The sequence below is a fragment of the Oryctolagus cuniculus genome, chromosome 5 (genome assembly GCF_051225735.1).
Source record: "Oryctolagus cuniculus isolate XC-2025 breed Fujian yellow rabbit chromosome 5, ASM5122573v1, whole genome shotgun sequence".
In the NCBI taxonomy this organism is placed as follows: domain Eukaryota; kingdom Metazoa; phylum Chordata; class Mammalia; order Lagomorpha; family Leporidae; genus Oryctolagus; species Oryctolagus cuniculus.
Genome location: NC_142871.1, coordinates 42,454,020 through 42,480,638, shown reverse-complemented (window position 1 = coordinate 42,480,638; position 26,619 = coordinate 42,454,020). Strand labels below are relative to the sequence as shown.

Genomic DNA, 26,619 nt, shown 5'->3' with positions numbered 1-26,619 from the left:
CCCCTTAGGCGCCTCTTCCCGTCCCTCTGCCAAATCGCAACGCCTGTACTTTTCCAGCTCCCTCTTTCCCTCTTGAAATTGAAAGTTATTGAGGTCGCTCAGGGTTGTTGCTCCAGCAGTTTCCTTCCCCGCCCCCGAGCTCCCCCCGCCCCCCGCAGCCATCCCCCCTCCCCCTCCCTCTCTCCCCCCTCCTCCCTATGGGGTACTCCCGGGAGCCCAGCCCAACAGTGGAGCGGCTTCTGCTCGCGCAAACCAGAAGCAGCTCGGGGTCTCTCCGCCGCCCCTTGGCCATGGCCGCGGTGCCGACGGCGCCCGCTCCCCTGCGCTCCCGGGGCCCCCGCCGCTGCCGCCGCAGCCGCCGCAGCAGCCTCTGAGCCCAACTGGCCGCCGCCTTCGCCGCCCGCCCGGATCCCGCCCGCGGCCGCAGCGGCCGCGCACCATGCTACCTGCGGCCGCCGGGGCGGCTCCTTGGAACCCTTGCTCGCGGCGATGACAGCCACCCCAGAGAAGCCGCGGCAGCTCAGTCCTCGGACAATTTGAAAGTACAATAGTTGGTTCCCTGTCCACTCGCCCCGCTCCGCTTGCCACCACAGCACGCCTGTCGGATCTGAGTGGAGAAGCCCGCTGCTTGGCTTCCGTGCTGCCTGTCTCGCTCTATAGACGCCTGACATATAGGGTTTAAGACATTAACTGTAATTAGCAATCAAAAGAAAAAGGAGAAAAGGAAGGGAACCATCACTGGGTTACTATGCACTTGCGACTGATTCCTTGGTTTTTTATCATGTTGAACTTTATGGAATACATCGGCAGCCAAAACGCCTCCCGGGGAAGGCGCCAGCGAAGAAGTAAGTGCAGGGCTTTTTACGCGTTTGCTCCCTCCGGCCGCTTTCACCTGTCCGGTCGCTTTGCCTGTCCTGTCTGTCCCCAGCGCCAGGGGTCCGCTCCTCCTGCACCCCTCGCCTCCCAGAGGCGGTTAACAGTCCGGGCTCTGGGGCTTCCGCTGGCGCCTTTCACGCGGTGCGTCGCCGAGCCCCTGTGATCCTCAGCATCCTGCGGGTGCGCTAGTCGGGCGGACTGGGCGCTAACGCAGCTCTGGCCGCCTCTGGACTTCAGGTTCCCGGGAGTCCTGCGTTAGACTCGCCCGAGGGATGCGTGCTTTCCTCTTGAAGCTTGGACCGGGGCCTGGAACCCGGGCAGCTGGGACGCCTGGCCCGACAGACGCCCCTGACCGCCGCGTAGACGCCGGCGCGGGGGAGGCGCGGCTGCGGCAGCCGCTCACCTAGCGCCGCGGACCCCGCGCTGGGCGCTCCTGCTGCGCCCAGGTCGCCCAGCGCCCGCCGGCCGCAGGGGCACCGAGCGAGCCAGCGAGCGCCTGCGCGGCCGCGTCCCCCTGCGCTCACGGGCGGAGCAGAGGGACACGCAGGGCGCCGGGGCTCGCGTGCACGTGGCTTTGCGGAGCCACCCGACGACCCACGCCCCAGGGGCTTGAAGACAGCCGCATCCCGGCTCCAGCAAGCTGGAGGTGCCGGGGTTCCAGTTACTCTTGTCGGCCACACGTGAGCGCTTTCCGTATTTCAGGCCCTTCCAAGGGGTCCCCTGAGACAGACACAGAGGAGGGTGGCTTCTCCCTGCAGACTCCCGCTTGCCGCCCCTTTTTCTGGCCCTTGGGAAGTTGGCTAAGTGATGGCTGCTCCAGATAGTGCCCTACCTGGGATTAAACGGGCACCGCCAGAGCGTGCTCCACCCGGGTCGGTCTGTGTAGGGAGTGGCGCATGCCTGAGACGCAGGGACAGACGTGCGGTTGACACTTCTCCCTGCTCCTGGGTAGCCAGCCCCATGTGTCCCCCTTCGCAGATTTGCAGAGCCCTTGGTGACCCTGGCTCCATCGTCAGGGACTCTGCGAGAGGAAAGGGAGGCGGGAACCCTTCCTGGAGCTCGGGGGGTGCAGAGAGCGATGCCACCGCCCGTCCCCTCGGACTTGCGCGACGGGACTGGGCTGTCTATGACCGGCGGCCTCGCCTTGTCCCCTGCGCGGAGCCCCCTGTGAGCGTCCGGCCAGCGACGCCCCCTCGGGGCAGGCGCTGGGGCAGCGCAGAGGACACAACACGGGCTTGTGTGGGATGGAAATTCAGTAATCGCTTCTCCCATCTCTGTTTGTCTCTGCCCTGGCCCTGGGCGTGAGGGTCCCCTGAAAGCTCCCTTTATACCGCTCGCCTCGGCCAAACAAGGTTTGATTCACCTGGAAATTGCCCTTTAAAAACGTGGCTGGGGCCGGAGCGGCGGCCTCACTGCCTCTAGAACCGCGTAGCAGGGGCAAGGAGGGAGGACCAAAAGGAAACATGTGAGGCATCCGATTTATTATGCTTGGTCTCTGAATGGCTTGTATTCTTCAGGACTCTCCCACCCACTCTTTTTTGCGTTAGCGGTGCGGCCGCCTCTCGGAAGGAGTGTCCCGGGGCTCCGCGGATCCCCAGCGGGGTCCTGTGAGGGCGGTGGAGTCGCGCGGTCCCTGGGGTCCTGCTTGGCCCCTGGTCTCCTCCAGCTAGTGCCAGTGACGTCCTCCGCCCGCGGAATACACCTCTGGCTAGGAGCCACACATTGGCTAGGGCGAGGCAGGGTCCTGAGTGTCAGAGGGGTCTCCTTTTGTGGCTCTGGGCCCCCTGTTTCTGAAGACAGCCACCGGAAAGGAAGCGTGATGTCCGTTTGTTCGCACCTCCCCCAGCGAGGACCGCGGAGTGGGAAGCTGGGGCGGGCGCTGTCCTAGGGCTTGGGGGCGCCTCAGGCTGGTGCGCCGCCGCGCTCAGAGGAGAAGCGACTGCCAAGGCCCACGGCGGGCGAGCTGCCTTTGGACGTGCATTAATGATCTCAAGGCCAAGGCAAAGGCGCCCTCCGGGGCTGAAGGAGGAGTGGGTGGAATCATATTGAAATTCCAATTATTCTGTGGGAGTGGGTGTGAGAGGGAAGGCTCTAGCAGGGATGCTCCGTGCTTCTTGGCACTTGAGTCAGCCTTTGCTGCTGCGTTTGCAGCCGTAATTCTGGGAGAGGGGCGACCCCTTGCGTCCTGTGAGGAGACGGACGACATTCTCTTTTGGCAGGTGCAGTGTGATTTCGGAGAATGAGAGGGGTATAGGGAGGACTTCTTTAAATGTCCTGTACTTCAAGGTCCCATTGCTTATGTACAAACTCATATGGGTCGTTTCTTCGGAAACCTCTGAATGAAAGAAGATTTTCTCAAACAGGGACTCCAGGAAGCGTTTTGAAGTGAAAAATAGAATGGTCAAATATATTTTTAGGAAGGCCAACTTCTTTATTCTTAACGTGAATATTTAACAGCATCCCTTTTGGCTTGGAGATGAATATCTTAATTGTCCTCGACTTTTAAAACCGCCACTACAGGTACGAGAGCAGAAAATTAAGGTTCAAGAATGGGTTTTCAAAGCTTTGCTTGGTAGGCTTTTGAATAAGTTTTAGCACAAAATTTTCTTGCAAAGATATTCATTTGCAGCGTTAGATACTGTAAGATGTAAAGAACCGTGGCTTATCCTCACAAACAAAGCCATTTCACGTTCTCCCATTCCCTAAAACAACGGTTCTTCCATTTGTCTGTTTTGTTGCAAACTAATGATCCCAGTTGTTACAAACTAGTGTTTCCTCTTATGAAAGAATCAGTGTTTTAAATAGCGGAGTACTTTTAAAATATCTATTTAGCTATGGGTGAATAATTACACGATTTGGATTTATATACAGCTTACAGACATGACAAAATTGAATTTGCCAAGATAACTAAGTGCAACCCCTAATTTTTTAAAAAAAATGGCAGTGTTTTAGAGGTAAACCTTAGCTTTAAGTGCTATCCTAAATCAAGAACCCTTAACTAAAGGTTTGTTTGTTTGTTCAATTCATTGCTGAGAGGGAGAGAAAGAGAGAGAGAGAGCGAGAGAGAGAGAGACTTCCCAGATGCCCACAATGGCCAGGACTGTTCTGGGGCTGAAGCTGGTAGACAATAACACAATCCAGGTCTCCAAAATGGGTGGCAGGAACCCAATTACTTGAGCTGTCACTATTGCTTCACAGGATTTACATTAACAGGAAGTTAGAGTTAGGAACTAGAGCTGGGAATTGAATCCAGGTACTTTGATGTGGGGTGTGGCAGTCTTATCCACTAAATGCCCATCCTGAACTCAGTTTTTAGCTCATTTCCAGGTCAGCCTTTTCAGCTTGCTACTACAGTCAACCTCTGACTTGCAAGTTGTGTGCTAGAAACTTTAAAAATCCCCAGAGTCGTAATGATAACATAATACCTCACCCGTTCATTGCAGTTCCACTTGGATTATTCACTTGAGCCCCAGATAGTCACAAGTTACTCTTAAGTAACTGGAATGTAAGAATAAGTATGAAGTTAAATGCCATAGTATCAAGGCAGATGTTAATTGTTTTACTTTTCAGAAAAAGGACCTGAGAAACAAGAACTAAGCAACTCACACGAATTCATACAACTACTAAGTGGAACCTGATTCCTGCCATGAGTTGCATGGTTATTTTTGCACTTACGCTGTATGCTAACTCATGACATAGACAAGATATTAGCCTTAGTGAGTAATACATTTTTGGGCTCTAGGCCATAATTTATCCAATATGATGGAGAATAGCTGTTTGGATAGTCTGGAAATATTTAAATTGATCTGTATCTATATGTATTATACCTTGATGACTAATGTCAAAGAAGCAAATCTGTAATGGTTATAGTGAGGTTTGCTAAGTAGAATATTTTATTTGATTGGTCAGAAGACATTGTAGGGCCATGTTGTGCCAGAGTCTATTGTTAGAAACATCAGATGCTATTTAATGTCATTTTTATTTGACACCATCTATTAATTGGGTTCTAATTGTTCAGATTCTAGATAAATGCAAGTTTTGACAAGTCATTATATACATAATAATTACAAAGCACACCATTGCACAATCTATAAAACTTTTTAAAGTCTTTCATAAAGAAGCCTGAAAAAAGAATCAAGAATACAATGAAAATAATTCTAATGGTAGTAAAATAAAAACAGACTTACTTGAATATACTAGTCACTGCTCATGGCATTGTTTCAAATGTTGAGCTATTCTTTGAGATTCTGATACATTCATACTGATTACATTGCTAATCTTGGAGAATAATCAATTAACTGACAAAATAGAAAAAATTCTGTAATTCCATTTTCACTTTATAATACTATTTTGGAATTAAAGTTTGATTTGGAAATATATTACAATGCACTTTTCTCACCTGTCTACATTTATCGAAAGTCTACCATATTTTTGAGAGGAACAGTTAGGGACAGGACCAGAATTTTCTGGAGAACATATACTCTGTGAGATATTATGTGATATCCATATAAATCAAAGACAATTAATTTCAGACTCACAGGAGGTAGTAGCAACATCTAAATGCAAGCAAAAAGCATTTACTTTACTATCAGGATTGTTTAAATATCTTATTGTTAAACTATTTTAACTCTGTTATTACGTCAATAGAAAGATGACACTAAGAACACTAGAAATTTATTTTAAAATACTGTTATTTTAGCCTCAAATTACTCTAAGTAATTGAGAATGTAAGAATGAGTATGAAATTAAATGTCATTATTTCACAATTCTTTTCAAATGAAATATGAACTGTATTTTACCTTGTAAGTAGATAAGCTTTCTCAATCATTTATCCATTTAAAGACTTCCATGGCATTTAATATTCTACAAATTAGGTCCCCAGAAAGCAATGAATGGAAATTATGATGTGCAGTTAAATTTGATTTTCAAGGTATTATGAGGAAACCCTTGCTACACTACCACAAAATGAATTTATTAGTCCTCTGATCAATTTAGGTGATTTGAATCTGGACCTAAATCTCCAGATTGCTACTACACACCTAAATGGTTAATATTTTTAAAATGCAGTGATTCTTTTGATTCCTATGTAATGGTGATGGAACACTATGTAGAGTTGTCAGAATTCTATGTAAAAACTAAAAGATCCCTTTGCTATTTTAAGAATGACTATCAAATATAAAACTATTTTAGATATAATGATTTGCTGAAGAATCTTTCCTCCTTATCTCTATACAAGTGTTTCATTTTGGACATTCTACTGAATCCCTCTTCCCACTTCCTTACTATTCATTATGATATATGTCATCCCCTCCCCCCCAAAAAAAATCTTTTTCCAAGTAATGAATTCTTGAAATGCTGTAAAAGTGGATATTATGTTTCATGAAATGTAAGAATCAGCCTTGGTTACCATTAGGAAAACATCATTCAGTTGTGAGAGCATTGTAGAGATCATGCAAGACAGTGTGTTAAAATTGTATGTTTGACTTGGTTAGGAGTATTTCTTTTCCTAACAGTGCACTGAATACTGACATTCTTTTGAGAATGATAATTTAAAAAAATATTGCATCATAAATTATATAGATTTTGCCTTGCTTTTGATTTTGGGGGAAAATGTACATTGCTTTGTTGATTTTGGACTTTTTCAGGGTTTAATGTGACTGGATTATCTTGAAGTTTGCCTTTTGTTGAACAATCTTGTACCACTATACCTTAACAAAATACCATGAAGTATAAAATACGAACTTATAAAAGGTGCTACCCAGTGAATCTGTTTTATTTAATTCAGCTCTAAGATCTTCCCATCCAGGAATATTACTAGCATTCTGAATAAAGTAATCATCCAACAATACCGAAAAGACTGTAATGTTCCACTCTCAAGGATTGTGGGGAGTGCAGAGAATGTTAGTTGTCTCTAAGCTGAGAAATCTCAGTTTTCATTCTAATGGTTTTAAAAGCCTGGAACTTTTGAGCAAAATACCTGAGTTCTTTTCACGCATGAACAATTTGAATAATTTCAAAAATTCATTTTTAAAAAATATGATTGCAGATGTTTCTTATCTGATAAGAGCATTTGTGCATTTTCTTGGGTAGTCTTTGCAAGGGACCTGGTTGCCATTTGTTGTCACTAAAATTGTTCCAGAAGTTTTATGGGAAAAGTTAAGTAGTACTAAAGAATATGATTATTCAACTAAATATATACTTAATAGCTGTAAACTGTTCTTATATTGTATGTGAAAGTCTAATCTAATCTTCAAAATAGCATCTCACTAGTTTTCCATCTGACCTTCAAATGTTTGGTGGATAGCAAGTATCCTAAATTCTTAAGCAGAGACAGACAATGGAGAATCCCCAGGGAGTACTTGGAAAAGTAGACTGAAAAGTTGAAGATCTTGTTTCATATCCATCACTGCTACTAATGTCTGTATAACTCAGACGGATCTCCTTGTCACACAAGGTGATAGCTGAATGCCTACAAAATGAGGCACTTATCAGAAATTTAGATTTCAGTGATATCTATAGTCTCTTTAACTTTTAATCTCCTGGTTAAAAACATGACTAGGATTACTCTTTTATTTTCTTTTAAAAAAAAGATTTATTTTTATTCAAAGGTACAGTTATGGAGAGAGAGGGAGAGACAGAGATAGAGTTCTTCCATCTTTTGGTTCACTCTTCAGATAGCCTTAACTGCCAGGGCTATGCTAGGCTAAAGCCAAGAGCTTCTTCTGGGTCTCCCATGTGCATGCAGGGCCCAAGGACTTGGGTCATCCTCCACTGCTTTCTCAAGCACATTAGCAGGGAACTGGAACAGAAGTGGAGCAGTCAGGACTCAAACTGATTTCCATATGGGATGCCTTCATTGCAAGCGACAGCTTAACCCACTGCACCACAACGCTGACCCCAATGATTACCCTAAATTTACTTGTCTTATTCTAATAAATTTAGCAAATAAAGATTAAAATGCAAATAAATATAAGCATTCATTTGTCAAAAGCAAACTCATTACAAAAGAGTAATATTAAAGTGTAGGATGAATGTATTATGATAGGCCACATTCTTCATAAATTCTAGTTTCTGAAAACCATAGTCATGGTGTCAATCAGCATACTCAGTCTACAGTAGATTTTCTGCCTTATGCTTGGGTATAGAGTAACAGGGAGCTGGTTTGGAATACCAACTAGAATAATACTTCAGAGCTTCCATCCCAGAGCAACTTTTCAGAGGTGGCCTCTGTTGGTGAGGAAGAGCTGATTTTAATAGTCCAGATTTAAGGTAATAAGATCCAAGGATATATGACACTGAATGAGCAAGAGATTGTACCCAGCGGATAGTTAATTTTGATGAAATCAGTAGTTCTTGGTAGTTAATGGAATATGAAGGGGAAAGAGAAGGAGGACCATAGTTGGCACTAAACTTTGGAGCAAGAAGACTCAGGTCTGGGTGAATGGAAACATTTTGTAGACAAAGACAGGAAAGAAGGAGAAGCAGGTTGGGTAGGAAACTTATTTTTCTTTGGAATTATCTCTACCTTGAGGACCCAGTTGGACCTTTAGGAAGTCAAAATCAATTTCAGAGAGCATCAAAGACACAAGTCAAAAACTGTAAAGCCACTTGCACAAAGAGGATGATTGGGGGGGTCAGTGCTGTTGTGTAGCATGTTAAAGCCACACCCTGTAGTGTCAGCATCTCCTATGGGCACCAGTTGGAGTCTTGGCTGTTCCACTTGCAATCCAGCTCCCTGCTAATTCACCTGGGAAACATCAGAGGATGGCACAAGTCCTTAGGGCCCTACACCCATGTGGGAGACCTGGAACAAGCTTCTGGCTTTGTCCTGGCCCAGCCCTGGTCATTACAGCCATTTGGGGAATGAACCAGCAGATGAAGACACTCTCTCTCTCTCTCTCTCTCTCTCTCTCTCTCTCTCTCTCCATGTGTTTCAAATAAATAAAATAAATCTTAAAAAAAATGAAGACAGTTGGGTACAGGTGATAAAAATCTGGTGGTGTCTCATGTATTATTTCCAAAGTGACACCAAGACTCATTCTTCTTGGTAGTGTTGAAATAAGATTAATTACTCTTGAGACACTTTGTCTATTTTAGATAGTTTAATATGTCTTCTCTACAATGGCTTCTCATTTTTGTGGCACATTCTGTATTATATAAGAGAATGGTCACTGGTATCATGAGCTGCAGTTTAAAGTTGCCAAATCTTGCAGGTAAAGATTAAATTTAGAAGGTTCATTAATTGTGTAACTATATTGCTTTGCAAGAGATCAAAAGGTGATTTGAAAAACTTTATGGTAATGAAGAACAAGTTTCAATAAGGTAGAAAAATGATTTTTTTAAACCATTCCATTTGGACATAGCATTTATTGCTAACACAAGCTATCTGCTTTTAAGCAGATTTCTCTACAAAGTGTGCATACTGAGAATAAGAGAATCTCATGATAGGATGAAATGGAAAGGAATCCAGTCCATCTACACGGTGCAGGAATTATCCACATAATCTCCACTGAGTATCTGTCCTGCTTCAGTAATGGCCAGGTCCAAGCTTGCTTTCTTTATCCTTCTATTCATTTTTTGAGTTTCTGTATTGGTAGCAGTGTATTCTTCTCCTAGTCTTTTGAGCACTTGCTATGGGTATTGGATTAGACTGAGTTACTTTAAAACACCTTTTAAAAATGAATATGCAATAATACAATGTACTATATTTGCTCCCAAAAACTGTCCTCAAAAAACTAGCTGGTAAGCATATTTATAATTATACCCCAATATAAAGCACATTCCTGAGAGTAAGTGGTAAGGCAACCCCCATTTTATAACCACATAATACAAACCACCACCACACAATATAAAATAACAGAATTTGTGAGCTGCTTATTTTAGAACACTGTTTTCTTTACATATGCTCAGTAAGAAAAAGAGCAGTAGTTTCTCACTGTTGGGTTCTGCTGTCAGACAGAGGGACCTCACAGGTATGAACAGTCATCTTGACAAAGGCTGACATATAAGTAGAGGAGGTATCAGTCTCATTTTGTCAAAAAAAGAGTAAAATAATATGCCCTGTACTCATAATTTCCTCATGACAAACCATGGCTTCATAGCTCTCAGAGCCACTGATATATTCATACATGTTTTATCTTAACATGTGTACTTACACTTGTTTGGTAGCACAGGTGTTATAACAATAATTATTATATATATATGTGTTATAATAATAATTATTTAGTCTTCATGTTTGAATCACTTGTGAGTGCCAGACTTTGTTCTTGATGTTGTCTTCAGATAGTATCTCATTTTGCCCTCGTGCTCACCTTGTGAGGAAGATGCCAGTAGTTCCACGGTAGTGGATCAGTTAATGAAGGTGTGCATCTGGGTCCAAAGACCAGATTCTCAATTTTTTCACTTCACCTCAACATTGGGCTTGGTGCTTGAGGCAGTCTTGCAGTCATTTTCTCAAACTCCACCTTATTTTTCCTTTCTCTTACTCTCATTTGCTCATTCCCTCTTGCTGCTAATTTAACAAACCACAAGTCTTTTTGAACATTTTGTGTAGAGGTGGCATCTGATATTCAAGTACTCCATATTACTACCTTTTCTCTACCTTTTGTGCTTTCTAAACTTAAACTTGCCCTTTTGATGTTTTTTTTTTAAACATGAAATCTGCTGATGTTTTTAATAGAAGCAATAGAATTATACAGTTTATGAGAAATAATCTGAGATTACTTTTCCCATCTATGGTGCGTATATCTACGTGAAGATTTATTTAGCCATGGTGATGTGTGCAAAGTCTATAATTTTGTAGGTAAGTATCAAAATCGTCCATGTAATTTACAACCACAAGAGATATTTAACTGGCTAGCTTTTGTTATCCAGAAAAGTTATCTTTATGATGCTTCATAAAATCTTTTATTTATATTACTTTTACCATGAGCATTAACAGCAACCTGCACTTCAAATTCTTCCTTTACGGGCCTTGGTATTGTGATTCTCAACCCTGATTGATGTTCACATGAGAATCACTTGAGGATCCCAAAATAAAATAAACAATAAAAACAATGCCAAGGCATACTCTAGATAAAATGAAACAATCTTCAGGGATGTGGAGCATGTATATCCACATTTCTTAAAAGTTGTCCTGGTCATTCTAATGTGTAGCAGAGACTAAGAAATATTGTAAGACCCTCAATTCAAGAAAAACTATCGTGCTGAGGAACTGTTGAAAGCAAAGCTAATTTTATGAGTGCTAGACAGACAAAATAGACTTGCATGTAGCTTGGTAAGAGATGAGATATATGTCATTTGAACAAATAGCAATTTACAGTATAAAGCAATCTGATAGCTCTATGTTGTCTATCAAGATAGTGTTGTTAAACTTGAGACATTGACTGTAGCAGACAAGATTATCTGATGGAGAACTGTCTCAGTCAAAGAGTCCAAGAAAGGAAGCAAAGTACACACAGTAGAACATGATAGTGAATCCAACAGACACCGATTTCATAAAAACATGGCTGCTAGGAATGGTGCAAGCCATGGGTGCGTGTGCTTCCTGCTGAACCATACTGTGGGTGGGGACAGAGTAAACAGGACAATTGTGGAAAATGGGGATCAACCCAACTACAACTTTTTTTTTTCAAAGCTACTAAATAATAAACAACTGCTTTTTTTTTTTTTTAATGTCTTACCAGATAATTGGTAAAGTGTCCTAGAGTCCTCCTTGTTTTTAGGAAAATCTTAATGGTTAGGAAACTACCTAACAAGATATAAACACCCATTTCTTTTATAGTTTCTACAATTGCTAACGAACTTTAGATTGACTACTGGTGATCGGTAAACTACTATAAATAGCATAATACTAACTCTATCTTTATGGGTTAAGTTTTGTGGTAGGTCACTTATTCATGTAGTTACTGTTTTTAATTCACTCCTAATGTGCTCTTCTTTGGGTAGATATTTTCATTAAATCTTGTTTATTATTCTTTTCTAGTCCATGAAGGATTTTCAAAGTTTGTCATAAACTGGAGAAAGGTTCATGTAAAAGTGAGGTGGAAGTCTGGGCTTCCTGTCAGACTTAATTCTGCTTGTTAAGGGGGCTCTTTGGGAAAATTTGGGTTCCAGTGAGTCACTAGGCCAAATCCCAATAACCACAATTGCCAGAAGTAATTAGACTGAAGAAAGCCAGGCTCCTTGGGAGGAGGGGTCATCAGAGAACTCGTGAGCCATTGCTCCATGGTCAGACCTAGTTACTTGTCCCTGAGGATTGGGAGCAATCATGAGTTACAGACAGCAGGAAATCCACCAGAAAACAATGCTTTTCCACCAATTTTTTTTCTTCAATAGGTTATTCACCCTAAACATGCAAGAGATGGAAATAGGCCACCAGCACATGCACGTTTGATGTCACTATCCTTTTATAAACCACCTTGCATTCCTGCATGACTGCAAATGCCCACATACAGAATTCCTGCTATCATCATTGCAGGTTCTCCTCCTTCCTTCCTGAACAGATAAAAAGAAACCAAAGAATTTAATCTGTCTTCATAAAAGAGCTGGCTGACCAGGATGAAAAGGGAAGGGAAGGAATCTTTCTTTGTAAACATCCTTAAGTCAATGTAGATACATTTTTGAAGGAACATTTTGCCCCTAACAAAGTGGTAGTACATTACCCCAGGTCAGGAATTCTAAAATATCCAGAGCTAGAAAAAGTTCAAGTGCAAACTTATGATGTCTTGTATTGAAAGCACTCCCTTCTAGAAAGCAGGTGCTATTGTACTGAAAACAATAGCTTTTAGACATTTCATGCTTATGAGAAGCTAAGTAGAATATATAACAAATAAATAGGCTGTCATGTTAAACTTTCAATATGTGAGAAATTAGATTGCTAAGCCTTTCCAAAGGAGCTTATTCATGCAGCTCAAATGTATCTGTGCTTAACAACTAGTGTGAAACTTTGTCTTTGAAACTACTGCCACTACCTAGAATATCCAGAGTGCACATTCTGTCATCTCATTTGATACATCTTTAATAGAACAAAGACATAAGAGCTCCCACTGTCAGGTGACTGTCCCTAAAGTGGTAAGTTTGATAATTCTTTATGATTCAAAATGACATCAGTATGTTTCAGTACTCAATTGAACTTAAAATACTAGTTCTCTGATGACAAACACAGCTATGGGTGATATTACATATGCAGAGAGGAAGCCTCACTCTTTGCCTGGCCAGCTTTTTCTGGCAATTGGCAATCTCCAGATGTCAGCTGGCCAATAAGCCCTAACCTTATGCATTATACATATTTAATTGTTATGGTGATGTGATGGCCACTATGGCAAATGGAGTGGAACAGTATATTTTTTTTCCTTTAGTTTGAATTTTCAATAAGATAATCTGAGAATAGAAGCATTTTTTTGGAATTTAGTGGGGGATTATAATCTGTGTTTATTTATTCTACTACCTTTTGATGACATGTGGTTTCTGCTATGAAATAACAAGAATAAAAAAAGACAAATGCTGCTTGACCACAAACTAATCAAGGACATACTGAATAGCTGAATATTCATTTCTTGTTTTCCAATTCATGATGATTTTTTAAAATCTAGAGTCCAAAAAGGCCCTCATTATTTGTTTAGTACCAAGAAATAAAGACCAAATACATTATCTTTAGCCTCTCTGGTGTGAATTTACACACTCATTTCATGGCATCCTCAAAATGGTAACTCTTAGCTCCTAAACAAAGATTGAATATAATTTATTTTTAAAGACTTTAATTTATTTATTTGAGAGGTACAGTTACAGGCAGAGAGAGGAAGAGATGAGAGAAAGGTCTTCTATCTGCTGGCTCACTCCTCAAATGGCCGCTGCCAGAGCTGAGCTGATCCAAAGCCAGGAGCCAGGAGCTTCTTTCAGGTATCCCAAGTGGGTTAGGGGGATCAAGCACTTGGGCCATCTTCCACTGCCTTTGTAGGCCACAGGCAGAGAACTGGATTGGAAGATGAGCAGCCGGGACATGAACTGGTGCCCTTATGGGATGCCGGCACCGCAGGCGGAGGCTTGGTCTACTACACCACAGCACCGACCCTACAACTGAATACAATTTAAAAGCCAGTATCTTTTTCATGTAGTACATTTCAAAGAATTCCAGCCAATATACCAACTCTGTTCAGAGCTTGATGTAGATGCAGACTTTTAACACAGAACAGTGAGATTTTAGGTTTGCTGAGTCACACAGCTACATAACCCGGGTGTAATCACTAGCATTTGCCATTCTACCCACACCAAGACTGAAGAACCCAGCCTCTGACTGATGTATTTTCAGACCAATGAGTATTATGTGCATACACCTCAAAGTTTAACTTCTTGTAGAATAAGGAAGAGTCCTAGGAAGAGGAGCTCCAAATGCTTTCAGGCTACCATGTGGACATCCCACTGACATGACATATATTCATTTAAACTGCCTCTGAACTTAATCTATTGCTCATGCTATAAATGGAGAGCTTACAGTCCCAGAAACCTTCATGTAATAGTTGTAATTCACAGGCTGTTGGGAAAAGTGCTATAGTTCATCAGATAAGAACACATTTCCAATGGAAACTGCTTGAGATTTTCCTGTGCAGAATACTTTCTTTACCCTTCTTAGCCCAAACTCACTTCCTCATCCAGCCCCCAAATTCTAAGCCACTACCAAGAAGAGTTGAATAGTCTTAATTTTAGAACCCTTAAAAAAATAAACACACAGACAGCTGAGTTAATTTATAAAACACTGCCTCATTTATCTTGGCAGTTATCTTGGCAAATTTCACTCCCCTGACCCCCAAACTCTTGTATGCTGACTCTACTTAGCAACTCAGGGAAGAGGCAACTCTCTTCTACATATTAAGTACCTTGATGGTCATTACACTTAATAAATTTGGTATTTCTACACACTTCTTATACAAGTTTCTTTCCTCATAGACAATTTATTTACTGGGTTTCTGAAACCTACATAATCCCTTTACTTTAAACCTGAAGCAAAGAGAGAGTCATTTTTACAAGAGCAATAAACTAAAGTGGCTGTTCAAATACTTTACTTGAATTGCTCTGTACACTGAAGTACCTTTTTGTTAATACAAACCCTTCATATTCTAGCAGGCAGCTCCCTGAAATTCGAGGCTGCTTAAAATTATATGACCAGAAATCTCCCCTCCTTTACCCCTGCATCAGCCCCCTGCTTCTGGGAATATGCCAACAATTTTGCAGGATTCATTCTGACAACTGTTCTGGTGTAAATATTTAGAGAAATCCTTTCCATTAGAGATTAAACAAAGTGTAAGTAACTGTTCCTAAATGATAGATCTTATTAATGTTTGCAACAGCAGGCCTTATGCTATTGAGTGCATAGATTCATATACTGTATACTGGAGAAAAGACCAAAGGAAAAGGAACAAAGAGAAGAATTAGAATGAACTCTGTGTAGTTTGAACTGACAATACCATTTTAAATTATCACGATGGAGATGACTTTTTAATATATACAGAATATGTGGCAAATGAGTTCATTTAAATTAAAAGTAGCGAAAATTTTATATTGATATTTTAATAGTTTTAAAAAGGTGGGGACAACTGAAATCTTCTTATCACTAGACTAGTTCAAAGGTGGAACTCAGTTATTTCTCCATAGTCTTGCCAAAATGAAGTACAATATCTGAAATCTGATCTGATACAAGCTTTTGTTTCTATATTATTAGTCAAGAACTATTAAAAAGAGTAATGGCTGAGCTCTAATGCTTATATCAAATATCATTTGCTAAAATAGGGTGGCACTAGGAACCCCAAGGGTTGAAAGCTCACCAGTGTTCCCTTTCTGTGTTTTGCTGTTTGCACAACGTTTTCAAGTGTTTATGATATATGATATACTAGGTGGTTACCCAGTCAAGCAATTGACATCATCAGAGATTTCACTGAGTTTCAAATAACTACAGTACCAATGATCCCTGTGATACATCACCAGAGAAAGAATGTATCCATTAGACTAGTTACTGTCTCCTCTTCCTTAAGAGACCTAAGGATCACATTAAAATATGAAAAGCCATGAATTCTAATTCAGTGTATTTATTGATAATTCACTGTCTAACATTTCTCATTGGTATCTACAGTTTTTTTTTCTTTCAGAAGTAAGACTTTAAAAATACTGTATTAAGATTTTTCCTTCCTGTATAAAACCATTTTAGGAAAAACATGCTATGCAAACAATGTTAGAACATTTACAATGGGATTTTACTCCTTGTTTTTGTTTCAAAGATACAAAGGCAATTATTCACTGCTGTCTTTCCAGTTGATTCCCACTTAAATCCTCTATTTACTACTATTTAGCAAAGAAAATAATAAAAAGGGGTCTATGGGAAATGAAGTGGAAACATCATGAACTTCATTGCAGAAGAAACTTTTTTGAATCTAAATCATCTTTGCTTTGCACTATAGTGAGAGAAATTCCATGTTAGGAACCTAGAAGACTGATTTCTAATTTATACCATGCAGTATAATTTAGATAAATCGTTTAGTCTACAATTCAGTTGTATCTACTATGAAATGGGACACATCTTTCATTTACTTGAAAGCAGGAAACTGCTTGAATCCCTCCAACAGCTCAATGGGCTTTGCTCTTTTCTTCTGGTAGCGTGCTCTCACCTTGAATACTTACCTGTCAAAACATCAAGAATGGAGAGTTAGGTCTGGAATTCAAAGGTATGTTTCCCTTTGTACTTCCATGAAATTTTTAGACCCCATTTTGGAAAAGCTAAGAAGCATAAGAAATACTTTTGTGCAGAAAGACATGAGGGAAAATGAAATTGAACCTAGACTTAAATAAAACATTTTGCATTCATCAATCTTACAACTACTTATGGAACATTTATTGTGTTTCAGGGTTACAAAAGTGATCAGAAACACAACTGAAACCGGCCCTTGTAGAATTTCACAGTGGTTAAGGAAACAAAATATGAAACCAGAATTAAAAAAAAAAAACCTTCAGCTTAAGATAAATTAGAACACTTAGATATCACTTATAAGCTGCATTTTATTTCTTTTTTAGGTTTGTCTAAAGAGAATTGAAAACTAGTTTACTGAACTCATGTATATCCAGATTTTTCTCTGTAAAACAGGGATGCAAGACAGCATTGTGGGGATGAAGCAGGAAGGTAGGAGGAAGATCAACGGAAGACACTGGAATTTATTAGCCCTCCCAGTATTTTCTTGTCTTAAAATTTATGACCAATGAATAGGAGCCTCCACTTAGCATGACGTTTGTGACAATTATAGGAAGCATGCTATGCGCACTATAAACGCAGTTGGCATTGTTAGGTAAAGCTTGTAATAAAGTGGCATAGTTTGGCTGAGCAAATTTCCATTTTCAGCACATTGATTAATTTCTATAGTTGAACTTTCACACTAGTTCATTAACTGGAATTACTTTTACCAAACAAACACTAAAATATTGTAAGTTTAAAAATAGTGCATTTTTGTCCATCCCTCTGAGGCATTTTCAAACCTTTTATGGTAACCCCTTGACCACTACATGGAACATACAGTCCAATCTACTTAAAGCACCAGTTTGGCAAACACTTGTCAACAAGTTATTTGGATTTCTTAATGCAAGTCTGTTGATGACCTTTCCTGACATTGTTTGATAGCTTTAAAAATGTCAGTTGCTGAAATTCAGAGTCTTAAACTAACTTGATTCAACTCTTTCCTGTGTGTTATCACTAACTTGTGAACATTTCTGAGTAAGGAGAAGCAACTAACAGCGATTTTTACCTGTGGAATCTCATATAACCTTCACAACAATCTTATGATCTATTATTAACTATTTTGTAAATGAAGAAACTGGGGCTCAACACCAATAAGAAATAGATCAAAGTGACACAGCCAGAAATGGTACACCTAAAACGTGCACCCAGATTTTCTGACCACAACCAACCCTCTGCCTTTCATTGGGCCTGATAAAGGAGGGTGGCAGAGGAGGTTTAAACGAGGGAGTGTTCTTTTCCTGCAGCTAAGATGTAACTGTACTTCATGAAATAAAAACTTAGGGTGAGAAAGAGTGAACTGAGCTAATGGACGGTGGTATTTGGAAAGTATAATGACAGGCATTAGACTATTTTAAAAGCAGAGACATGGTAAGATCGCAATTACTGTTCTTAAAAGATCACTCTGATTGCTAAGTGGTATCAGTAGTGATGGAGGAGATGGAAAGATGTTAAGTCTGTCAATGAAGGAGGTAGAATCTACAGGAAAGTGTGTTTGGACATGGAGATGAAGACAGTTCCTAGATTCCTGACTTCAGCAGCTTACTGAGCTAGAAAATAGTAGAGAAAGAGCACCTGTCTATTAGACATGCAATATGTTTTAATAGCTAGGGAGATTTTTTTTTAAATCATGTGTGCAGCATGATCCTTTCATGTTACTGACAAAGACAAAGAGAAACCAGTGAAGTAAGTGACCTGACTGAAGTCACTTTGCAATGGAGCCAAGAGTAGAAAATGACTCCTGCGGCCATTCTGCAACACCAAACACCACACAGCAGATGGTTCCAAGCTCTGACATTCCAGAGAAGTGCTCTGTGGGTTTGCTGCCAATCTGACTTCATATTTGTTTAATTAATGGCCTTTTTAAAGAGAATTATCTGTTCATTGGCTGAGGATTTATTTCACAATCTCTTTATTTCCTTACTTCAAGGACACTGAAGCTTTAAAAAGCTACAATAACCTGTTGCAGTAATCTAAGCAACAACTTTCAAAAACAAACCAATCATACACACCCTTATCAGATGCAATGATCAGTTTTCTCAGGCAACACTTGCTTATTCATTTTCTGGGAAAGAGGGAGGTTCAAATCCAACCTTGATCTGGTAAGTATTATTATGTCTATTGTTAATCAAAACATATCAGAATAATCTTGTACAGCATAAGGAGATTTTCTCATCATTGTCTTATTTGATTTATTTCAATTCCCTTTTGGAATGGGTGGAGCAGGTTTTATCATACTCATTTTATGGATACATCTTAATGATGTTAAGTGATTTGCATAGTATCATGAAGTTATGGCATTAAAATTCTATAGAGGAATATTTATTTTGTTTTTCTACAAGTTCATGGTCTTTCCTGTACTGCCACAGTCCTCCTATATCTCCTGTGATGTTCCTACCACTAGTCTAATTTCTTTGGACTTGATAACATAGATCAGGGGAAATCTTTGTTATGGATGAGAATCTCACTGGTTGACATGGTGAACTGCCAGGTCCTTAAAGACCTGTCCCATTTAAATATCCATATGTGAGCTCAGCATCTGAGATACTGAGGCAAGAGCATCAAGCATCATTGAAAAACTATCTTAGAAAAAAAGCAAAACTATACTGAGTATTCCCTGTGGTAGCAGAATTCCCTGAGAAATAAGTTGAACTTTTATAAAAGAAGATTTTTAAAAATAAATATTTTATTTTTAATAAAAATAACTGTATGGGCTTCCCCTAAACATCATATTTGATTTACTAGACATGATCGAGTAGACCATTCTAGAGAAGGGTTTTAAACCAGATCCCTCTATAATTCAAGCTAATTCACTCTCTGGATCTTGGTATTCTCATTAGAAAGTTTAAGAGAAGGAAGAGTATTAACATCTTTTTAAATTTCATGGTTATATTTGGCATCCTAAATATTCCTTATGTATTCCAACATAGAGAATTTTGTTCATAACATTTACGCTCTTTCTCCCTTTCCAATTGTTTAATTTCTTCTTTTTCCTTTAAGGCCTATAATTGCTCTTGGTATTCTTCAGATATCTCAACCATCAGTATTAGCTCCCCTCTTTTAATTTCTGTGGCATTCAACTTCTGATCTATACATTGTGGTCTTTAGACTGTAGAAAGATAATTGTACTGACTGTATTGTAGGCTACTGGAGTCAGAGACTGTGTTTTGTCTCTGAGCATGACCCATCACTAGAAATCTACTTATAGTGATCACAGAGCACACACTGACTTGTCAAGATGATAATGATTGGATACTGCGAGTATGATATTCATATCAGATGCATGAAATTTACCCCCAGAAACAGCTTCTAAATGCAGCTGCCTTAATGCAGTGTCCAAATCAAACTCCTTATTCCTAAATCAAATTGTGTGAGATAGAAACCTATGCATCCACATGTTAAACAAGTGAGTTTTTCACACAGTGAGGTTTTAGAACCACAGGCATAAATCTTTCAGTTGACTGTACCATGTTGGTATTATTTGGGTTGCACGTCTTACTTTCAGTCTGTTTACAGACGTATTTGTCTTCAGGATGTCACTAGATCCTTAGAAGTCTTATTTCCCAGGGTTTGTTTTTGTTTTTGCTTTGTTTTGTTTTTGTGAGATCACCAGTAATTCCCATTTCACCCTATGTCTGTAGCATTTCAAAAGTAGACACCCTGTCTGATGGTTAGGGAGTTCCTGGCTCCCCGTCTCAGAATGAAACACTGCATTTTGCCCTCATTTCAGCTTTCTTATTTAAAGGGTTTTCAGAATTTCTATTGGATAAAGCTGCCAGCAACCTTGAATATGGTGGGGATAACCCAGGATGTAGTTAGTGGCCCTTGAGGAAGAGAAACTGTCTTCTATATATTGATTTTTGATGAGTGTTACAAATATGTTAAGTGCTTTTCACAGTACCTTACTTAATTCTTTCACTATATATCAAATTACTTGAGTGTTTCCATGTTATAGATGAGGAAACTGAGGCTCAAAAAGGATAAGCAGCTGTTGTTTAAATTATCAGCCTGTAAACTGACTGGCACAGTAATTGATTTTATTTATCTTGATATGTTCACTAACTAGCAGTGTCTGCATTAAGTGATCAATGTTGGCAGTTCAGCCAGATAATATCAGGACTGGGATTGAAAACCAGACTCTGCAGGAATCCAGGCCAGTGCCTTTACACCTTATCCACGTGTTCCTCTGGGAAGACTGGAAGGCCCGTTTCAGAATGCGGTGACAATGCAGTGAACTGTGCATATAAGTACAGAAATGCCTCACCCTCAGCAAAGCTGCATGCATACTCCTATTCTGTCAGAAGGTTTATGAAACTAGGAGAAAACTCCATTTATTTTCTCTGCTCAGGACTTTAGATGTGACACACAAAGCTGGATTTTTTGTAAATGGTATACCCACTATTTGCACATCTTCCTGTGCCTGTTAAAATACCACAAGTCCCTCACCCACTGTTTGCTTATGCTAAGGCTGCAGCCATCAGATATGCTACTTTAGCATGCAATGTGGCAGGAAGATCCAAGTTTATTCATAGTATAACAAAGTGGAGTTTGTTTTTAGCACAAACTGAAGTTTGTTTCATTCAAGAATGTGAAGTTAGTAGTTATGGACTCACACCCATGCAGATTCATTACCATGAAACTATCACATTTTCTGTTTATGTTGATTTCTAATTATTTGTCCCCTTAAGAAAAAAAAAAGGATTGGCTCTTCTAGCCAAACCAGAGCACATAATGATTCCCACTGTTGGATGAACAGTGTTGGATCTGTCTCATGAAAAGTGCTGTTATTACCACCCACTAACTCATCAACAGGTCCTGGCCCTCTGCAGAATCTGGGTCTCTCTCCCCCCCTCCACCCACCTCTTGTCCTCTATTCACCTCCACTTGGGAACATGGCCACTTGGAGGAGGGAAGGCTTTCCCTCACTTAGCAACAGCTGGAGATGCTGATCCAGAACCTTACATTTTAGACCAGTAGCAGAGTACATTAGCTTTCAAATAGGTTTCCTAGGTTAGCAGAAAGAACTCTACCTTTTTTGTTTTACATATACTTTTGTTGCCGTTTTCACAGAAGTATCAACTCAGTTGTCTGGTTGGTCACAGGAAAACAAAAACTGTTTCACTATTTTGGAAGGATCTACTTTGAAATTAGCCCATACATTATTAATTCATTTGACAGAAAAATGAATTTAACTGCGACTCTAAAATAAAGGTTATTTCAGGAGCAAACAATCATAATATGATTTGATTGCTATGGGTTTTATTTAGACTGTTTCAATATGCATTGATGATGGCAAGAATTTAGAAGAAAGAAAGAAATGATTCTATGTGAAGGCCGGCGCCGCAGCTCACTTGGCTAATCCTCCGCCTTGCGGCGCCAGCACCCCAGGTTCTAGTCCCGGTTGGGGTGCCAGATTCTGTCCCGGGTTGCTCCTCTTCCAGTCCAGCTCTCTGCTGTGGCCCAGGAAGGCAGTGGAGGATGGCCCAAGTGCTTGGGCTCTGCACCCGCATGGGAGACCAGGAGAAGCACCTGGCTCCTGGCTTCAGATAGCAGCCATTTGGGGGGGGTGAACCAACGGCAAAGGAAGACCTTTCTCTCTGTGTCTCTCTCACTGTCTAACTCTGCCTGTCAAAAAAAAGAAAAAGAAATGATTCTGTGCAAAATAGTATTTTTTAATTCTTTTTTTGTTCCTATGATCTCTTATATGTTTCATAAATTTCTATTTCCCCTAACATAACCTCCCCAACACACACACACACACACACACACACTCCAATAAAAGGGAGTGGATGTTTAAAATCCTGATGCAAACTAAAACTAAAATTACTGCTAGAGGGAGAAGAGGAGGAACAGAGGAGAAATGAAATGTTCCCAAGAGCAAAGAACATTTAGATTGATACACAGTCTTCAAAGACTGGAATCTGAATGTAAATTACCAAGTTTGTTGATGGCTAGAACATTCTACTCTAGTATAAAAATTAATAAAAGAACATATTTTCATGGAATACAAGATGCTGGTCCCACTCCAAGACCCATAAAATTAACAAAAATTAACGTGAATAACTGTATGAGGCAACATGTGTTCTTTCCCATGTGTCCTTTCTTTTACTTCTGAAATTTACTGAGAAATGCAGATTCTGAAAGTACTTCAGCTGCTGACTTCAGTGCACAAGGATCTGTAAGACTGGGCTCCACCCTCCTCCTATCACCTCCTCACCTGTCACTCATGAATCTGCAGCCTCGGGGCTCCTCCTGTGCTGTGCTGTTCCTCCTTATACAACTTATACAACTTCAGATCTTAAGCATTACTCTACCTGGAAGACCCTTCCTCAGCTTTTCAGGCTGACCCCTTCTCACGCTCCACCTCTCAACTCAAAGAAGGAAACGTAGAGTCTTCTCTGAACACCACATTTGAAGACGTTTCTGGAGCTATTCTCTGCCTTACCCACCTGTTTATTTCCTTCCCAATAGTCATCACAGTCTAATCACTCATTTGCTTTATAACTAGGAAACATCGTGGCATCATGACATGACTGGTGTCTTTTTCATACTTGCATTTTCTGCAGTATGTGTAATGTTAGGCACATATGGGCTCTCATAAATTTTTGTTGAAAACCTAAATCATAGTTTCCACAGTGCGCCCATATACACTGTAGCCCACTTTCACCCGTCTCTCATTTCCAGTCCTGATTCTATACCATGTGGTTAGACAAAGCATAGCTCTTTGCCACCAAGTTTGCATCCAGCTGCCAAATATTCATCATATCTTAGATTTCAGGAATTCTACAGCTACCATTATTTGCTAGCCATTTTCTTAATATTTTGGGTTGACTTGATTTTAGTGGAAAGTCTAGTTAACTGCTATTTAATGTTAGGTTTGTCTTATTGCTGTGGATTTATTTTAAAGTATTTATAGACTATAAATATTAGACTCCCTTCAGGAAATTATTATTCAGTAAGAGAAAAAGAAAAGTTTTCCAAGTTTTAGAAGAAATCATTTCCATTAAAAACAGTATTTTCCCCACATAATAATAACAGTAGAGCACCAGCTCTGCTGTATTTAGCAGCTGGTAAATACATTCCTTTCTGACTGTTAAGAATTCTGTAAACCCACTGGTGCAGGCACAGACTTTCAGATTACAGTGACTGAATGTGGTAAAAGAGCAGAACACTCTTATCCTAACTATCATAATTCAAATTATATCTGCTATTGGCTTTGATAAACACCAAATATAACATGTATGTAGGTTTACAGGTGCATAAATGTGCATGCATGCACATGTATTTCTGTATATGCATATAAAGATAGATATATGCCTACTTATGGACACACATGTATACATATGTGTATTTAAATAACAGTAAATTTAATTCATTTTGTGATTAACACATTGTTATTTTGAAACATTAAAACCATCAAAACAGTATTTCAAAAATAGCAACATCTATATATGGTTGAATATTTAAACATGAACAGAGACTTCTCTTTCTTCATATATCATACTATAAGAATGTAAAAATGGACTATGTCCCAGTAAGTAATTATATTTACTCAACAAGGCTTTTGTATCTGTTTTGCTATCTACACCTAACTCTCCCAAATTGCCTAAGTGGTTCTGCAGACCTACACATTGTCAGTTTTATTTTGGAAGTTTTAACTTATGAATACATAAAAACACTGACTTTCAGTATTTTCTAGGGTGGATGCAAAACAGTTTGAAAGAGATTGCCAAGTAATTCAAATTTTCAACATTCAATTTTTCTTAAAGTGAACTTTGGCAAGCATTCCAGAGGAACCATGAAACATTTCTTAATTTTCAGTGACCGTAACATTGTTCTCAATTTAAATAGAATTATGTAACAATGAAGTCCCAAGATATAGTAGAATCTGTTATACTGACTTAGACAAGAAGGAAACTCTGCACTCTCTCTTTCTCGGTGCATGGATCACTTTTTAAAATTATTACTATTTGATTTAAAGTAATTTATTTGATATTAAGCATCTTCAAAGTGTATGTAACTGGGAACTTAATTCTTTTACCAGGTATTCTTAGGAACAGCCCACTTAAAATCAATTACTGTATTATTAATACTTCCAATTAAATATTTCCTGCTTTGAAGTCTTTATTATTTTTTTTTTGACAGGCAGAGTTAGACAGTGAGAGAGAGAGAGACAGAGAGAAAGGTCTTCCTTTGCCGTTGGTTCACCCTCCAAATGTCGCTAAGGCTGGCGTGCTGTGCCTATCTGAAGCCAGGAGCCAGGTGCTTCCTCCTGGTCTCCCATGCGGGTGCAGAGCCCAAGCACTTGGGCCATCCTCCACTGCCTTCCCGGGCCACAGCAGAGAGTTGGACTGGAAGAGGAACAACCCGGGACAGAATCCGGTGCCCCAACCGCGACTAGAACCCGGGGTTCCGGTGCCGCAGGTGGAGGATTAGCCAAGTGAGCCGCAGCACTGGCCTGAAGTCTTTTTTTTTTTTTTTCTTTTTTTTTTTTTTTTTTTTTTTTGACAGGCAGAGTGGACAGTGAGAGAGAGAGACAGAGAGAAAGGTCTTCCTTTGCCGTTGGTTCACTCTCCAATGGCCGCCGCGGCCAGCGCGCTGCGGCCAGCGCACGGCACTTATCCGATGGCAGGAGCCAGGTGCTTCTCCTGGTCTCCCATGGGGTGTAGGCCCAAGCACTTGGGCCATCCTCCATTGCACTCCCGGGCCACAGCGGAGAGCTGGCCTGGAAGAGGGGTAACCGGGACAGAATCCAGCACCCTGACCAGGACTAGAACCTGGGGTGCTGGCACCGCAAGGCAGAGGATTAGCCTAGTGAGCCGCGGCGCCAGCTCTGAAGTCTTTATTATTTTTTAAAACCCAAATAAATAGCTTCTCTTTTATATTTATTGTCTGTATTCACTTGGATGTCTGCATTAAATCCAATTCATTCATTCAATCAAAAACTCTTTGTTGACAACACATTCAATAAATAGCTACCTTGTATAGAATCTCAGAATTATCAAGAAATGACCAGACCAAACAGGCTGCTGTTTTCAAAAAAGTTTCAGTCAAGATGAATGAATGCCCAGAAGAAGACATAGAGGAAAGGACAAATGTAAAAACAACCTTGATTATGGAATTCTGCTGGTCTCTTTACCCTGTCTCTTAAGACCTTCATACGAAAGACCAATGTATTAGATTTTCATTTTATCATAAAAACCTGACACAGGCCAACTATGAGAAAAGAGGTTTATTTGGCTCACAGTTTTGGAGGTTCAGAGTCCAAATGGCATAGTGCAGGCTTAGCAAGGGCTGCTCTTTGGCTTCATCACCTTATGGTATAGAAAGCATTGGTGACAGTGTGTGCAGGAGCAAACAAGTGATTACATCTGAAATCAGAAGCAGAAATAAAGAGAGTGTACACATTTCCTTTTGAGGGCACATCCCAATTGGTCCAAAGACCTCCCAGTCGGCTCCGCCTCTTAAAGGTTCCACTGCTGCCTAACAGCACCACCTTCAGGACCAAGCCCTCAATCATGTGAAAACTTTAAAGGACACACACTACACCAAAACCACAGCAGCCAGACAGCAAATACTGTCAAGACAAGAATGCTTAAAAAGTCTCTGTAGAAGTGGGTTTTTTTGGTTAAAAATAACATCAATTTTATGAATTTAGTTATTTTTAATTATCTACAATATAAAAATCAGTAAGTTGCTTTCATGTATTTGACACTTGCTTTGAACTCAGACCAGTTGTATTAACCAAAGGGCTACTAAATTTTGTTTTTCTACCAATTCTCTAACCACAGATAAATATGAAAGGTCATTGGTAGCATGCAACAAAGGACTTCTTTCACACATCAACTTATAACAGATATTAAGACATTTGCAATTAAGCTTTAGAAGGGGGAAAATTCTAAAAACTTGGACTTCAGTTGTTAAAGAAACAGAACTTAGTTTCCAATGATGGAAGTAACTTTCAATGCTGG

The 26,619-nt window shown here is 40.2% G+C and overlaps 1 protein-coding gene across 3 annotated transcripts in view; it reads left to right on the top strand.

Annotated features, from left to right (window-relative positions):
* Window positions 1-226: 226 nt before the first annotated feature.
* Window positions 227-26,619, top strand: part of RSPO3 (R-spondin 3) — an 87,358-nt gene continuing 60,965 nt past the window's right edge. For 2 of the 3 annotated variants that reach the window (XM_051854359.3, XM_002714805.6), the window contains exon 1: window positions 227-845. In XM_051854359.3, the coding sequence (XP_051710319.1) occupies window positions 749-845 (97 nt within the window). In that variant the 5' untranslated portion in view covers window positions 227-748. Of the gene's footprint in view, window positions 846-1,378; window positions 1,557-26,619 lie in introns of those variants that run through there. The other variant, XM_089332737.1, reaches the window with a different exon arrangement.